The sequence below is a fragment of the Coturnix japonica genome, chromosome 24 (genome assembly GCF_001577835.2).
Source record: "Coturnix japonica isolate 7356 chromosome 24, Coturnix japonica 2.1, whole genome shotgun sequence".
Classification (NCBI taxonomy): Eukaryota; Metazoa; Chordata; class Aves; order Galliformes; family Phasianidae; genus Coturnix; species Coturnix japonica.
The window spans coordinates 3660065-3674213 of NC_029539.1; the positions used below are offsets into that span (position 1 = coordinate 3660065).

Here is a 14149-nt window from a genome sequence, read left to right on the forward strand (position 1 = left end):
CCGGAAAACAAAGGACCGCCGCAAGCTCAGCCAATAGAAGCCGTCTCTACTGAACCGCTGACCAATCAGCGCATAGGAAGGCACAAAGCGTCCGCCGGCAAAGAGGAAGAGCACAAAGGTTCCGGGGACATTTCTGCCCGGGGGAGCCATAGTGGGTGCTGCCCTTTGGGACCGACCTACACTGAGAATTAGAAACCTTCTGTCGTTGCAGCAAGGCTCCATACATGGAGGACTGTTCAAGACCAGGTTGGACAGAGCCCTGGGCAACCTGATCTAGTAAAGGTGTATGTTTGGTGGCCCTGCCAGGCAGGGGGGTTGGAACTACATGATCCCTTGAGGTCCCTTCCAATCCAGGTCATTCTGTGTGATTCTGTGTGTGTGTGATCAGCAGCCTGGTTCCTGCTATAACACAATGCAACGCAGTCTCTGTAAGGAGAAGACAGGCTGAAGTGGCGGTTGGAAACAAACAACCCCCCATTGAAGCGTTGCATCTGCTGCCCCGAGCTTCTGAGGTTCAGAATAGAGATAGGATTCCCAGGAAAGTTTGCTTTGGCACAGGGAGATACCACACTAAAACGAGATGGGGCCATAAAACATGCCCTATCGACACGCAATTGCTTCCATCATTCCTGCTGTATACACAGAACACGTCACCTCCCAACTCACTGAATTACATGGAACAGCTGGATCTGATGCTTTGTCAAATGAACTTCAAGCTGTGTTTTTGTTTTATCTCTGTTCAATGCTTTGCTTTAGGATCTGCTGTTGTTTTCCATGCTACTGTTTCTTAAGTGGGGCAGAAAACACCTGGACCGGCCAAGATAATGCAAAGCTATTAGCTGGGATAGAGCAGGGATTTGATTTCTTTATCCTATCCAAAGCAAAGTACATAAATATCTGGCACAAGAGACAAAAAACAGCCTGCCAGGAGCCAGGTGGCAAATTGAGCCTGCTGCTGATCACAGAGACAGCTCCTTGCTGATGGGACCCCACATCTGCCTGCACCTCACCAAACTGCCTGGTGCTCACAGCCCTTCTGGCACCTCTCAACCAGATCCAAGGCACTGGATAGCACGGTGACCAGGGATATTCTCTCCCTCCCATGTGCAAGGGGTGATATTCATTTCTGGCTGTGTCCTGTGTCCAGATGCTGACTGGTCAGTACACAGACCACACTCACTTCTATTCTGACTATTATGATCCTAAGCTTCTTGGGTGCCTTGTGCCCAGACTCGATTGAAATCTCCCTCTGCTCAGTATCCAAACACCAAACATTTGAGGTAACCAGAAGCCAGCACTGAGATCCTGCATTACTTTCACCCTCTGCTCATCCCTTCCCAGCTCTCCACGTACCTGTGCACCTGGGGATACAATGCCATATGAATTCAAGTGGTAAATGGAGCCAAAATCAGCCAGGCAAAATGGTAAACCCCACTTTGAGACATCAAACGTGGCAGTTGTGGAATGGCTGTTTGTGTTCTCCCAGGAGAACGCAGCTGGGTGTTATCCAAGGGATTAGCTTCAAAGTTCAGTTTTTCTCTGGAAGATCTCAACAAAAGCCCATCTGCACACCCCTCCCTGGTCCTGCAGGTGCAAGCTGCATAGCACAGCCTATCAGCCCGGATAAAGGAGACAAAAAAAGAAGCCCATAAAGGACTCAGTGCCATCTTTCATCTCCACAAAGCCCGCACCAGCCTGTTGCATATAACAGCAGTTCCTCCAGCTGCAAGAAACATGTACCTGCACATTGAGCATGTTGTATAGCACTGACCCAACCCCAAAGGGCAGAGGGCCTCAGTTTCCTGCCCAGAGCATCCCACAGACTTCAGGTGAGGCTGCTGTGAGCTCTGATGCTGTTAGATGGGAGTTATGTAGCATGGGGATTTCAGGGTGTCCAACCTTTGCAGTGTTTGGATGTGCTCCTCCCCAGCTTGACAGTGTCCAAAATGACCAAACCTTTGAAAAATGATGTGCTAATAATGTTAAACAGACATGGAATCACAGGCTTTTCTCCCCAAAGTCTAGGCAATCTTCATCCCACCCCCGCCACCAAACATCTGCAGCCATCTGGGCTTGCAGTAGGACATCCATGGGGACATCCTGGTCTGAGAGGGCCAAGCCTCATTGGAAAGGTTTTAGGACGTCTATCAATGCCCTGTGCCATCTCTAAAGAGGCTCAGCTGTGCTAATGAAGCAATGACCTGCTGTGGGGCTGCCAAGGCACAGAGCTGAACACCGAGCTGCTCAGGGGTGGTGGGCAGCACCAGGCTGAAGGGTGCTTTGATCCTCATGGATGCAGTGGATCCCCCTCTATGGGAACCTGGAAAAGCAGGAAGGCATTCAGGAAGACTTCTTGGGGAGCACTGGGAAGGAATGGCTGTGGTTGTACCCATTTCAATCCTCCCTGAGGACTATCAGCTTTACTCACTGCCTTTCTGGAGGCAGCTTTTCCATTCAGCACTTTAATGAGCACAATGGAAAGCACAAAGAGCTACAAAACAGGCATTGCTTCCTCAATTGACCCCTGCTTTATACCCCAAAGCTCAGTAGGTGCGTGGACCTCATGCAAAAATCAGCCTTATTGCTAATTCCCTCTGATAGACAAAAGACATTGCTGTGCAGGGCACATGCAACCCAACACATCATGGAACAAACAGCCCTAAGAGCAGCTCTTTATCTGACAGATAACACGATCCAGACTCAAAGCAAACAGCAGATAACCAAACAGCCCTTTGTATATTTATCACACCGCCTAATTGAGCGGCACCTTTTACTTGAGCGTGATCTTGCCTCCAAAAACAGAACATCTTTGTTGTGCAAGGAAAAGTCTATAGTGTGTGTGTGGGGCCAGGGCTTCTGACAGCTGAACACGTGTGGGCTGCAGTGATGCTAAGCAGATGTGCTGCAGAAGCCCAGCAAACCCAGTCCCACTGCACTGAGAGGAAGTCATGCAGGAGGAAATGGACTAATGGGCTTAAATTAAGCCGCACCATTCATCACCCGATAAGGAGCCAGGAGGCAATGAAATCAAGCTCCCTGCAACATGAGTGTGCTCGCTGCAGGGAAAGCCAAGGGTGGGCAGCTGCAGAGGTGCTGTGGTTGAATGAGGAGAAGCCCTCCCCAAATGCAGAGTTAGGGGTGTCAAACAGCAGAGCTGGGCTGCTTCCTACTAAGACTGGAGCCCAAACCCTCGTGCAGAGGGCTGCACTATTACCTTCAGCCAAAGGTTCAGAAGAGAATACAGACAAGCAGGCAGCACGATGCTGTAGCCACGGGCAGGCAGAAGCAAACATAGCAAGAAGGGCATCTGCTGAGCCCCAATTTGCATGTGGCAGCTCCAGCTCTGGAGCAATGATCTCACTGAGGTCCATGCAGACACCCAGGCAGGTGCAGCCCTGACCCTGTGGGGTGAATCTTGTCTGCCTGGAGGCCACAGGGCTCCTTCCTGCCACCTCCTGCAACTTGTGTGGGCTCAGGACTCATTTCCATGCCGTAACAGGGAGCAGCTGCAAGCCTCCCTCAGCACCAAAAGGAAGTCTTAGCGCTGGCAAATTTAATTCAAATCTAAACCTCTGAATTTGGTTGCTTGCTGCGGCAGGAACCTCCTGTTTGCACTATGCAAACTGAACACAGCATGGAACCATCACCAGCCATGGAACCATCACCAGCCAGTGTGTAGATGCAGAGCAAGACACAGCCCCATGGATGAGCTCTGCCCTCGAGGAGCAGGTGTCTTTGCCACAGTGCACATAAGGAATTAACCACCCTGAGCACAAGGGTCACTCGGGGCTAATTCTCCTGTACCTCAGGGCCAAGAGGGGATTGCTGTTGTTATTACTGTATTCAGCATTGCTGTACCACCCAGCCAGGAGCTACAGACAACTGCCTCCATACCCAGCTCACCAGGAGCCAGCACAAGAGGCTCTGCAGCAGGGAAATGCAGCACGACAGAGCTGGTCATGCAGATTCAGCCTGTTTTGATGAGCCAAGGACTTATATATCGACTATACCGAGACCCGTTTTGTGCTGACACCAAAAGAACTGCTCAGCATTGTGGCTGTGCTGAAGGACCTTGAAATATATGGGAAAGAAAACAGTTATCTTGATAGTTCTGCCACCAGCTCTGCCCAAGTCCTTTGAAATCTCTTCTTAGCCTACATCTGCTAAACCTCAGAGGCCCCAGGCTTGAAATCTCGAAGATAATCTCCCCATAGTGATGGCACTATGGCTCATTGCAGCACATCGCAGCCACGCCAACACCTTCCTGAGCTCCGTGCTCAGAGAACTACCTTGCTTTGAAGAGACATTTGGTAACATGCCTTTATCTTTTGTGGGTCAGTGGCAACGCAACTCTGTCATCTTTTTGCCCCCCTTCCCTCCTCACCAATAAATAAAAGCCTTTTGTGCTGGGTGGACAGAAAAACATAGTCCCAGAGGAAAGTATTTAAAGGAGTTAACCCAAAAGCAGTGATAAAGAATGGAAGACCCCCATAGCCTGATGTGAAATCCCCAATGGGAGGAGAGGTAACAGCTCCCACCTGTTTTGATGGAGATGGCATGTGGAAAATCCCTTCTTCCTCTGTGTCTTCCCTAGACCCAAAGAGAGAAAGCACAAAGCCAGGAGCTGACAGTGCTGTTCCTTAAGGTCCTGGGTCAGGAAAAACGACAGAGGCAGAAGGTTTTGCTGCTAGGTACAAGCTCACCTCTCTCTCCAGGCTCATTTGACTTGCTGCAGGTGGAGATGTGCTGGCTCAGGTGCTACAAGCTCCAGGCTGATGCTCCTGGTTAAGCCAGACTCTCTCCTGTCTGGGGAGGGGGCTCTGCTTGGCCCCTGCAGAGGGGCACTGTGGTTGCCCAGGTGTGATTTTCCCTTATCCATCCCTTTCTCCTGCCCACAGCAGGTTTATTCATCCCAGCTGGTTACTGGCAGGCAGAAACTTTCAGAGAATCATGGAATGGCCTGGGTTGCAAAGGACCACAATGATCACCTCATTTCAACCCCCTGCTGTGTACAGGGTCACCAACCAGCAGCCCAGGCTGCCCAGAGCCACATCCAGCCTGGCCTTGAATGCCTGCAGGGATGGGGCATCCACAGCCTCCTTGGGCAACCTGTTCCAGTGCATCACCACCCTCTTCTTTCTGATTGTTCCCATCTCATTGCTCCTTTCCCCAGTTAAGACCAGCTCCAGCCCTTCACCACACCATTGTCTGGACAAAGGAGGATAAAAGGCCCATCTAAGGCCTCCAAGAGCTGGAGAAGGAAAATAGTTTGTTACTGAAGCAAATGAGTTACTTGTACGCTTTTTCCTAGCTGGTCCTTCAAACAGAAGATGCAAACAGAGGCACTGATGCACCATATCCACCTTATGAAAGCAATTCTCACGGACAACCCCCAGCCCCACCATAGTGCTCCATTAGGGGAACCACCATCCTGGGGTATCATGGGGTACCATGCTGGTACCGGAGCAGACATCGGTGCCGAGCTCTGCGTGCAGCCGCTAGAGGTAGCTCTGCTCACACGAACACGCGAGTCCTGCGCTGCCCTTCGGTTCTGCTCCTTCCCTCGGGTACCCACGGGAGAGGCAGCGAAACCCTCCCGGCTGAATCCCAGCACCCGCGGATGTGCGGAGAGGGCAGGAGACCCTCCATGAGCCCCGGTGCGTTCCTCCATCCCTCAGCCCACCAACATTTCCCACACTCCATAAGCACGGGCTCCACACGAGCCCCCCAACCAGAGATGGGGCGAATTCTGCTGCTTTCAGGTGTCCCCGTACCCCCCAGCCCCACGGCCGCAGCCCGGTACCCCCCGGCAGAGCCCCGCTGTGCGGCTGCGGCCGGTCGGGAGCGCCGGGCTCCGGTCCTGCCCTGGTTTCTCTCCCCGTTTTCGCTTCCTGATTCCCCAGCCCTGTTCAGACCTGTTGGGAAACGCAAACCCCCGCGGCTCCACGTGCCCCAAAGCCCTGGGGCCGCACCTTTATGTTTGCCCAGGGTGGGGGGACAGACAGACTCGGCCAGCACCGGGAGGGCTCTTTTGGATGCATCCGACCCATTCAGCTCTTCACCAAGGCTCCTAACCCAAGAGCAGGCTCCCCTCTGCATCTCCAGCTCCAAAGGCAACCACCACTGTGGCTTCTGGGAAGCATCTCTTGCAATGCAAGGGCCTCAATACACTTAGCTTCATCAGGAGGTCCCTGTGCCCCCACTGAGCCCCCCCGTGTCACATCACAGGACAAGGAGAGGGCTCCTTGCTGGGGCAGTGTCCCTACACCCAGCACAAACACAGAGCAAAGGAAGGGATCCCCACCATGCCCACTCCTCCCCAAATCCGAGTGCATTTGTTCTACTTCGAGATTCAGCCTTAACAATAACCCCAAGTGAGCAGCTGGTAGATGATTAACAGCCCGGCCTGCTTGCTGCCATCAGCCAGCTATTCCCGAGGCACGACACTGCTGTGGTGCTCAGGGTAAAGAATAACCACCACTTAAAACCAAAAAAACCCAAATACATCACTACAAAGCAGGGATGGAGCTGCCCAAAACCTGCATCATCCCAGCAGGCTGCAGCCCATCTGCTTGCATCATATGGGGCAGGCCAGTGCTGCAGCACCCATGAGAGGGGCTGCCTCGTGCAGGGAGAGCACACAGCCTGGATTTAGGGGCACATGCATGTAAACTCCAGTATGAGGCCAGCATGTAGGGAGAGAGAAAGGAGCAATGTGGGAAGAAACAGGGTCTGGGTGGTTTCCATCAGCACGCCAAGTGCGGCCTCCCTGCTTGGCCACATCCACCCAGTGACAGTTTGGTCCAAAATCCAGAGTATTCACCCTTAAAAAGTGCCAAATAGTGCAAAAAACCACTCGGTCCCTTGCTGTGTCCTCTCTGCAGGTAGCACATGAAATATGAGAGGGCTGGAGCCCAGCCTGCACCTCTGAGGGGAAAACACTGAGCTGGGTTCGAAGCATCTGCTTCGTTTGGGGAAAGATGGAGAAAACCTTGAAAATGTCAGAAAAGCACAGAGTGAGGAGGGCAGCCCCAGCGGATCTTATTCCCCCAGACCCTCTGCTAGATGGGGATGTGCTCGGTTTCACCAAAAGATAGCCCATTTTGTGGAGCCTTTGAATATTCAAATTGAAAGTATCGCGCAATCATTGATTGTCAAATCATTGGTTTCTAGAGGTTTTAAATACTTGGCATTAGGGGAGAAAAACTCAAACTTATACCAGTAGGTATAAAACAATAATATTTAAGCGGGCACCACCTGGCATCGCCACGAGGCCGCCGGGTCCCTCGACCCCCCAATTCGCAGCCCTCCACCTCCAGCTCCCATCCCCCGCCTCGGGGTCGGGGCCGCCGCCGTTTGCACTGGGGCCGCCGGGCGAGCCGCTGCCGCCGCCGCTCAGGATGTCCGGTAAGCCCCCGGCCCACGGAACCAGCCCGGTTTGGGGCCGTTTCGCTGTTCCATGGGGTCATTCGGTGTACGAGGAGGCAGCGTCGCCTCCCCGGAGCGAGGAGGAAACGGGAGGGCGGGGAGCGGGGAGGAGGCAGCGAGCGGCTCCTGCCCGACGGGGCCGGGGCGCAGCGGAGCGCAGCGGGCAGAGCTGCTCGACGGAGCCCCCATCCCACCCTATCTCCATCCCCAGCCCCACAGCTGGGACCCTCTGCTCACCCAGCCGCCCCCCTCTGCCCTTGCTCTGCCCAGCCTGGCTCCTCATCCCCTGCCCCTTCCGTGTTCAGCCCGGAGGAGCCGGCAGCCTTACCCACACTCGCTTCTCGGGGTGTAGCCCCCCCAGTCAATCACCAGCTTAGAAATAAGGCCGTGTCTCAGCTGTTGGGGTTGGCCTGAGAGCTCTCATGGTGCAGCTGACAACCCTGCCTGCCTCCCTGTACTCACATCCCAAGCTCGCAGGAGGGTGGGTGCCCTTCCTGACTATCCCTATCTGCTAAAGGGAGTTCTCATTAAATTCAGCTGAGGGTGCAGCTCAGCATAGTCTCTCCTAAAAGCAGCCCCAGCTGAGCTGTTGAGTTGCTTCCAGGGTGACCCAGCACTTCTTGGCAGCATCTCCTCAACCACAGCTCGGAGGGGAGGTCAGACAGGATGGAGAGATGCTGCATGTCCATCAGCAGCAGGGAGAGGCTATAGCAGGGGGTTATAGCAGAGTGTGTGATCGATGTGTGAGCACAGCCTGCAGTGGGACAGGGAGCCTGCAAGCAGAACTGGGCTGGGACCATGCTGGTGTGCATAGGATTGGCTGTGGGATGGAAATAACAGCAGAAAGTCAGGACGGAAACTGAACTGCCAGAGGCTCAATGGAAGGATTTCAGCATGAGTACAACAGGTGAAAGTGATTCTTCGGATGAGATAAATTCTTTGCCATTTCCTGTACTCAAAATCCCTCCTCAGGTAGTGACTGATGATTGATGGTTGTTTGGGGCTGGATTAAAGGCATCCTAAAAGCTCGTTTGAAGGCAGTGGGAGCTGCACAGAATGGGTGAACCCAAGAGATAATGGAGGCTTTGCAAAACAAAAAGAATAAAAGGAGGCATGAAAGCAGGCGTTTTATTTGTGTTTTATTTAACCCTGTGAATAACCACCCACGTATCTGTATTGTTTGATTCCTGCCCTTCATCTGCCAGACGAAGCAGTTCCCACTTCTATTTTCAGGTCCCAGGAGCAGCAAACACAAGGGGGATTTGAATGGATGTAGCAGCAGCACCAGATGGAGCTGGGTGTTAGGACACCTGGAGGGGAAAATAAGAGATACCAAAGAATAAAACCTATATGATTAATCCCGTCCTGAGGAGAGTCTTTCCATCCTTTCTTTCAGGAAAGCCCAAAGTGTACCAAGGTGTCAGAGTAAAGATCACTGTTAAGGAGTTACTGCAGCAGAGAAGGGCTCGACAAGCAGCAACCGGAGCAGCGGTGAGTGACCCACTTGGTGCCTGCTGTGTATCTCCTCCCTTCATCGTTTGTTTAATGCTCTTGCCAAGGTTGTAATCTATGTGACGTGGGGTTTGAGCACGGCAGGGTGATAGGGAAGAAGGAAACTCAGCCAGGATCGCAGCAGTGGTGCAAACCGGTGCTGGGCTGAGCCCTGTGCAGGTGGTGGATGTGTCTGTGGCATGCTGCCCAATGCAATGTGTGCCATGCTGAAACCACACAAGGTTTGGGAATATGGGAATCCAGGTCTCTTGTGTTGTCCGGCACGACCTGAGCTCCGTCCCTTCTTAGAGAGGGGAAGGAAGGAGGTGGGTTCACCTGTGTGCAAAGCGCATGCACTCAAACTCTCCCTAATCTTTGTGAGAGCCCTCCAGCTCCAGCCACGCTGGGGATTTGCATAAAAAAAGGTCAATAAATCATTCCTGCTTCCCGGTTCATGACACCACGCCTTGGCATGGCTCTCAGATCTCATCTCCCACCTCCTTTACCTGATGGCAGCTGATTGCACAAGGCTGGAAGCCAGGTGGAGCAACCGGGGCTGACAGAACACAGAGCTGCTGGGCTCTGGGAATGGAGGGTCTCCATTGGAGGCAATGGGGTGGGAGGTTCCCACTGTGGGTTCCTCGTTGTCCTGGAGGGATCGGCTGCTGCCTGAGCTGGATCCAAAGACTTGTGCTGTGGTGCACATCTGCAGCCAAAGCCAGGAGGGGCAGACCTACAGGCACCCAGAGCAGCCACTGTTTAATGATTCCCTGTTAGTAAGGAAATGAGCTATCAGCATTTTGAGTAGAGGAAAAGAAGTGGAAGTCTGTGTAAGTTACAGCTGAGGTGGGGGGGAAAAAGGGTTTGCATTTGCAACGTAAAATCCTAGACCCCAAAGCACAAGCATCAGCACTCCCATTGCATTTGGGGCAGATATCTCCCCTCCAGCCAAGCTCCTGTAACAAACACAGACCCATCAACTCTAAATTGCAGCATCCTTTGGGAATCCCATCCCTTCCCATGGGGGCATAGAGCTGTGTTAGGGGGAGATACGCTGTATCTCAAACAGCATCAGCACCAACCTCAGTGATCCAGAGATGCCTGGCCGTGGGGACACCTGTAATGCCTTTAGGCACACTTCAAGGCAGCTATTGCTGCACTTGTTAATGGTTTGTTCTTCATCATATTCATCCCTGCAAGTTCACACGGATCCACAGTCCTGGGAATGAACACATCAACGTGGGGAGGTTTGCAAGGCAGCCCCATCTCTGCTGCAGTGACAGCAGCAAGGCAGCAGGCAGAGTGTGCTGGTGATGTTATATTGAAAGCTTTGCACCAGGCTGCTGCTTTGCTCCTCCAGCCCCATTATCTACACAAGCTCAGGCTAAGAATGTTGCTCTGTCAGTTCCAGAGGAGCTTACCCAAGATAAATGAGGTTTACATCAATAGCTTGAAGCAAAATGACTTACCTCCGTGTGCAGAAAGACACTCCTGTGTTACAGCACCTCCAGACCCTTCCTCTCCCCTTCTCTTTGCCAGGTTTCCTGGGGCAGCAGCAGCATCCAGTTTGCAGAGCCTGTGTCTCCTCCTCACCCAGGTTGGTACAGAACCCTCCCGAGTGTCCCTTCCCAGCCATCCCCACAGCCCTTGGCTAATGCAGAAAGCCAGCGGTGCAGCCAATCAGCACCTGAACGGAGCCCATGGAATGCAGATGAAGATGCCGAGAGGCCAAAAGGGGACATATTCCCCTCTGCAGGATCACCATCAAACGCTCTGCTTGGACAGCTTCCCACTGCAGGAAGGCAGAGCCCCTTCCCCAAGGGATGCTCGGCCCCATAGAGCACTGCTGTCCCTGGGCTGCAGCCCATGGGTCGTTACCTGGGAGCACTGTGCACTGTTGGCTGTTCTTGCTCTGCTGGCAGCCCCTGCAGCAGTGAGAGGAGTGTCAGATTTTCAGCTCCTTCCCCATCTCAGTGGATATCCAAGGAAAGGGGGAAGGGCGCTCGGGGCTTTCAGGTCCTTCAAGTGTTCTGCAGCCAAAGCAAAGAGACCTCAAGGGTTGGGCAGGTGTGAATATATACATTGTGTGGACAAGGAAATGATTCAATCATCAATATTTAGGAATCAATTTGCTTATGTTAATACAGAAACATGAGATGTACTCAAGGTCTTTCAGGGTGGTAAATCTCCATCTGTTGATGTACTTTGGGTACTTCTCACTCCTTCCCCCATCCAGCTACACACTTCTACTTGCACCTGCAAACGCTGCCCTTGGATATTGAATAACTGCTTCTTGCTTTACCTTCTCCCCCAGCACCTTTTGATGCAGAACCCATCTCTTCAGCTCCCAACTATTGCCCGTCAAGGCAGTTCACAAACTGCTTCTCCTGCGAGGAGAGCCCCGGCCACCTGGAGCAGCTGGTGGACTCCTACCTGCAGGCGGAGGCAGCTTTTGATCCATCCCTGGGCACTCTGCAGACACCATCGCATTACATCCCTGATTCCTTCCAGCCAGTCCCACTCTGCTTCAACCAGGGCTTGGTAAGCGCCGTGTGCTCCAAGGGATGCTGGGGATGGGGTCACAGCATGGGGTAAAGCAGCAGCAAGCTGATTTGGGAATGGGGTTCAGATATCACAACACAGATGGTGCTCTGCATGGAGATCTCACAGAGCTCAGAGAAGGTCTCTGTTAGTGCTCATAGTATTTGAATCACCTTTTGGGTTTAGTCTGCTGTTGTGACGATGCCACATGGGATGGAATATCCATATGGCCAGCTTAGGTTGCCTGTCTCAGTTCCATCCTCTCCCAAATCCTTAAGTCCTTCAGTCCCCTCACCGTCAGGACAGCATGAGAAGTTGAAATGTCCTTGTCTCTGTGCACCAATACTCAGGAACAACTAGAAGGACTGGTGTGTTATCAACCTGGTTGATCTCCTAAAGCCAAAATATAGCATCACACCAGGCAAGATGGAGAACATCAACCCCATCCCTGCTGAAACCAGGACGTCCTCCAAGGGCCAACCCACCTTCTGTGCATCCAGACCCTCTGAGTGTGCAGCAGTGCAGCAATCCCAGCTGTATCCCCAAGACAACACCCCAAACCAAAACCTGCTTTTCTCATTTCTCTCCCTTGCAGGCTACAGCATCCCCGAGCCCAGCTGATCTTCCCAACACGCTGCCCCACGGCTGCCCCGCTCCCCAGCTGCCCCCATTCACCCCCCTGACCCACAGCCCACCCCCTGCCCTGGACCCTGCTCCCTACGGCTGCCCAGCAGAGGGCTGGCCCTGCCACCCCCCATCCCCTTACACTCCCCTCGCCTGCTGCTGTGCCGCCTGCAGCCCCCCACACACCGACCCCAAAGTCCCACAGCGCTTCCCCTGCCCTGGCACGGACTGCTCGGGCTGCCTGCCGCCCACTGACGACTTCTTCAGGAGGGACAGGAGCTGGGACATCTGCTACAGCTAATGGGGAGGGGGCTGCACGCTGCCTTCATGTCGGCATCGTTGCCTGGGAACTGCACACGGTTGCACTGCCTCCAATGTACTCATCACTACTCACACCCGGTGTTGTCACTACATTCATCCTCCTGTTTTCTGTGGTCGGGGGTGGCTTTTATTATTTGGTCTTTATTTTATTTCCTGGTTTTGTTTGTAAGGACTCCCCCTCGGCTGACTTACCAAACCCACATCACCAACACCAGCTCTTTGTGTCACAAATAAATCATTTGGTACTCACATCACCCTTTCTCTTTGGCTAATGATGGAGGCTCACCAACATGGGGAAGAAGTCCTCAACCACAGTAATGTTCTCTGGTGGCTCTTGCAACTGAACAGCTTCCTCTGCCCAGAGCTGGAGGTACTCAAACACATGGGGATGCAACACATGTACTGCTGGCAGATAGAGAAGCTCCTTCATTCTACCCAAAACCAAACCAAAAGCCCAACAACAAACCCAACCAATATTTCATCCCCTTCACCATGACATTCAGTGATGTGTTCCCCTCTTCTCTGTTTTCACCTGGTTCACAGCCCAAGTATTAAATCTGTTCTAAGCAGGAGTCAGCAGCTGTGTTTTTGCCATCACCTTCGTGATGCTCCTACAGGCGTCATTCAGTGGTGCTGGAGGTGCTTTGTTCCCTGTGGGGGCACAGTCACCTCCTGCCCCAGCAGTGCTGAGCTCCTGGATGCTCTCAGCCCATCCTCACCAACATTAAACAGTTATGGGAGGATGAGGATGTTTGAGGCTGCTGGTGGAAATGGGATGACCGCATCGTCCCCATGGGCTGGCTGCATTAGTCTGAGCTTAGCAGAACTACCAGAGGGTGTTCTCCTGCAGCAAAGAACACGTGCAAATGGGTTGCAAGCATAGAACAAGGAGAGCACCCACCTTAGCACAGCAAGGCTGACACTATTCCCATCTGTTAGCTAAGTCACCCTCCATCCCTGGCAGCCATCTCCCATTTCCCTGCTGCACTTCCTCATGTTGTTTTGCAGTCCCCCATAGCAAGGGAGGTGCACACATCTCAGACACCAGCCCCCAGTGCTGTGTCAATAGCTCCAGGTGGCACGTGCAGTGCAAGCCAAAGCTTGTGCCTTGTTGACACAAGGATTCCTGGGCTGATTGTGAACTAGAAGGAAGAAAACAACAGAGGGGGATCATTCAAAGGCTGACTGTGGGTTTTCTGGCTGTGAGGAGCCTGTTATTTCCCTGCTTTCCTTCCTTGTAAAAGCTGATAACATGGGAATAGCTCGTGCCATATCTCCAACAGAACTGGCACAGCGCTACCAAATGCCAGGCCCTGCCAGGTGCAATAAACACATGGGCATGCAGAAATGAGGATCACCCCAATCCGAGCCACGAGTAGCTCCAGCAGCAGCCTGCAGTTATAGAGAGAATAAAGGGCTCTTATTTAAACCAGTCATTCCAAGGATCTGATCAAAAAGCTTTCCTTGCCAACCGCTCAATGGCTTCTCCATGGTGCCACTTGGAAGCGTTTGTTTAGAGATAACGAGCCTTTGTTCTCCATGACTTATCTGAAGCCACGGGTAGGAAGAGATAAAGCCTGCAAACAAAGGGTATCGCACACCACCAGGGCTGCTGCTGTTATAAAAGGGACATTCCTCCTCCAAACAGCTGCAAGAACTGGAGATGCTGCGATCACAAAGGGACGAAACTCATCTTGGCACAGAGAACAGCACAGGGAGCACTGCTGAGCCATGGGAGGGATCG

General features: G+C 52.9%; 1 protein-coding gene across 1 annotated transcript; it reads left to right on the forward strand.

The window, feature by feature from the left end:
* The first annotated feature begins 8520 nt into the window (after nt 1–8520).
* Nucleotides 8521–12656, forward strand: COLCA2 (colorectal cancer associated 2). Its single transcript, XM_032449053.1, has 3 exons — nt 8521–8991; nt 11206–11460; nt 12056–12656. The coding sequence occupies exons 1-3, from the start codon at nt 8779–8781 to the stop codon at nt 12383–12385; spliced, it is 798 nt and encodes a 265-aa protein (XP_032304944.1). The 5' UTR covers nt 8521–8778; the 3' UTR covers nt 12386–12656.
* Nucleotides 12657–14149: the final 1493 nt, after the last annotated feature.